Below are 2,500 nucleotides of genomic sequence, written 5' to 3' on the forward strand. Positions count from 1 at the left end.
GGGCTGTTCTCACTGAGCTGTGGTGTAAAGTGGGTTTTTAAAGCAGTCACATTACAGGCTGATGCTGCTGGAGCACACCGCTCAGGTGTGTGACTCTAACCTTTAACCTTTACCACTCACAGATATGTGAGGTCAGCAGATGGAGGAGGAGCTGAACGCTCAGCGCAGACTGAAGCGTCCTTCGAGCAGACGCTGCCCTCCATCAGCGTGATGACATCATGCCTTTCCAGTCCAGCTGTTCACAGAGTGCACTCACAAAGCTTTCAGTGGTAATTATGAGATGTAACGAGTCAGCGATCACAGATCTGCCTCCGTGCTGAGTGTGAACGTGTCACGCAGACTGCTCGGAGGAGAGCAGCCATCACTGCGAGCGCTCAGTCCGCCCGTCATCTCCACAAAGGAGGTGGGGTCAGTGTGGTGGAGATGAAGGTGACGGAGCAGACTGAAGCCTCGTTCGGTTTTTCCTCACGTTGTTTTGTCCCAGTTCTAACGAAGACTTCCCAAAAACAGCAGCCGGTTCCTGAGAGTGGAGCGAGAGTGGAGACTGCGCTGGTGTCACAGATGAAAGGAGCGAGTTATCAGCTCACAGATCCATAGCAGACGTATCCATGGTAACAGGTCAGCTGATGTTAGCTGACATTCATCAGAAGAAATACGTTTGATTTGATTTGATGAGGACGCTGCACAGAACTGACCCCAGCACAGCCTCTCGCCCACGACTCGGGCTCCGTCCTTCACTGATGTGTGTTCTGCATTCTCCACCTCCTCCACCTCCTCCTCTGTGGAACACCATCTTTCACAGCAGTCTGAGCCACACATGTGATTTTCAGCCAGCCTGATAAACTGTGAGGAGACAGCAGATCAGTAAGAGCATCATTACATCTCATTTTCATTCATGTGGACTCTGATCTCAGATCAGCTGCTCTGCACCTGCTGATCCAACAGCAGCTTCATCTCGTCCTCGCTGGAGGACGTGTGAGAGCAGGTACAGGCTGTGGCAGCACATCACATGATCTGGATGTAACTGTGTGTGTGGGAGTTACGCTGATGAGCATCAGCTGGCAGCCTTTAAGCAAACGCAGCAGGTTCAGCTCACTCTGTGAGCATCGACGACCAACCTGGACTCATCGGAACAACAACGTGCTTCCAAAACTGACGCAGTAATGATAATAATAATAATAATAATAATGATAATAATAATAATAATAATAATGGATTGCATTTATATAGTGCTTTTCGAGACCCTCAAAGCGCTTTACAATGCACTGTTCAGTCACTCTCACACACTGGTGGAGGCAGCTACAGGTGTAGCCACAGCTGCCCTGGGGCAGACTGACAGAAGCGAGGCTGCCGTATCGCGCCATCGGCCCCTCTGGCCAACACCAGTAAGCGGCAGGTGAAGTGTCTTGCCCAAGGACACAACGACCAAGACAGAGAGCTGGGGATTGAACCGGCAACCTTCCGATTACAAGACGAACTGCCAACTCTTGAGCCCCGATCGCCCTCCACCCAGTGCCTCCACCCATCCCCATCGAGCCACGGGGCCCAGACAACACCAAAATACACAGATGACATCAGTGTTCACGTCTCACCTGAAAGAAGAACCCAGACTGTCTGCCGGACGCTGGGACAACAACCCCACTTCCTGTGCTGTGAACTCTGACCCCCACAGACAGCCTGACCAAAGCTTTGTGATCATCAGCTGATAACAGGGCTAAAGAAGCGCTCAGACACCAAACACCTGCTGACAGAGACATCGAAAGATTTCACCGGAATCAAAAAGCAGTTTGAGATCCGAGCGAGCATGCTCCCGCCAAAAAACTAAAAGTCACGAAAATATGTGTCATGAGAGCCGCTGTGTCAGGTGTGAAGACCTGATGGTCCACAGCTGAACACAGGACACACCTGAAACACGCGCCTCAGACCCACAGCTGCTTCTAATGTTGTGGCTCTGTGTCTGTCACATCCACGCTGCACACAGAAGCTCCCACCCAGGTCCACCCGCGTCAAACTCAGTGGAACAGCTCCCACGGCGTGTCCACCAAATCTGTGCTCACGTTTCAGAGAACCCTCCTTTCATCAGTAACCCCAGGAGGAGGAGAGCGGGTCATACTCACAGCGCACAGCTGGCAGCGCCACGCTGATGAAGAGGAGCGCTGTCAGCGGGATGAAGCGCTCAGCGCACATTTTACACCTCCTGCACGCGCACCAAGAGCCACGACTTCAGAGACACTCCGTGTACACGCGCACACAGCTGTCGCGCACACGCGCGCTCTGGTTTCTCAGTAGGACGTCGTCCCGTCGATCCGGTAACAGCTAGACAACAAGCTCCGAAATGCGCCTGCGCACAGAGACTGACAGAGGGAGAGAGAGAGGCTGAGAAAGACACACACAGACGCACGCACACACACACAGACAGACACACGCACAGACTCGCACACAGACACAGACACGCACACGCAGACACACGCACACACACAGACAGACACACGCACGGACA

At 53.0% G+C, this 2,500-nt stretch overlaps 1 protein-coding gene across 1 annotated transcript in view; it reads right to left on the bottom strand.

Moving 5' to 3' along the window:
- LOC146691413 (uncharacterized) overlaps positions 1-2,484 on the bottom strand; it is a 15,542-nt gene extending 13,058 nt beyond the window's left edge. The window contains exon 1 of the mRNA XM_085434828.1: positions 2,118-2,484. Coding sequence (XP_085290954.1) covers positions 2,118-2,187 — 70 coding nt within the window. The 5' untranslated portion in view covers positions 2,188-2,484. The remainder of the gene's footprint in view (positions 1-2,117) is intronic.
- Between the last annotated feature and the right edge of the window lie 16 nt (positions 2,485-2,500).

The sequence above is a fragment of the Copadichromis virginalis genome, linkage group LG16, assembly GCF_057382275.1.
Source record: "Copadichromis virginalis isolate Kocher_CV1m ecotype Utaka linkage group LG16, C_Virginalis_male_GT1.1, whole genome shotgun sequence".
In the NCBI taxonomy this organism is placed as follows: domain Eukaryota; kingdom Metazoa; phylum Chordata; class Actinopteri; order Cichliformes; family Cichlidae; genus Copadichromis; species Copadichromis virginalis.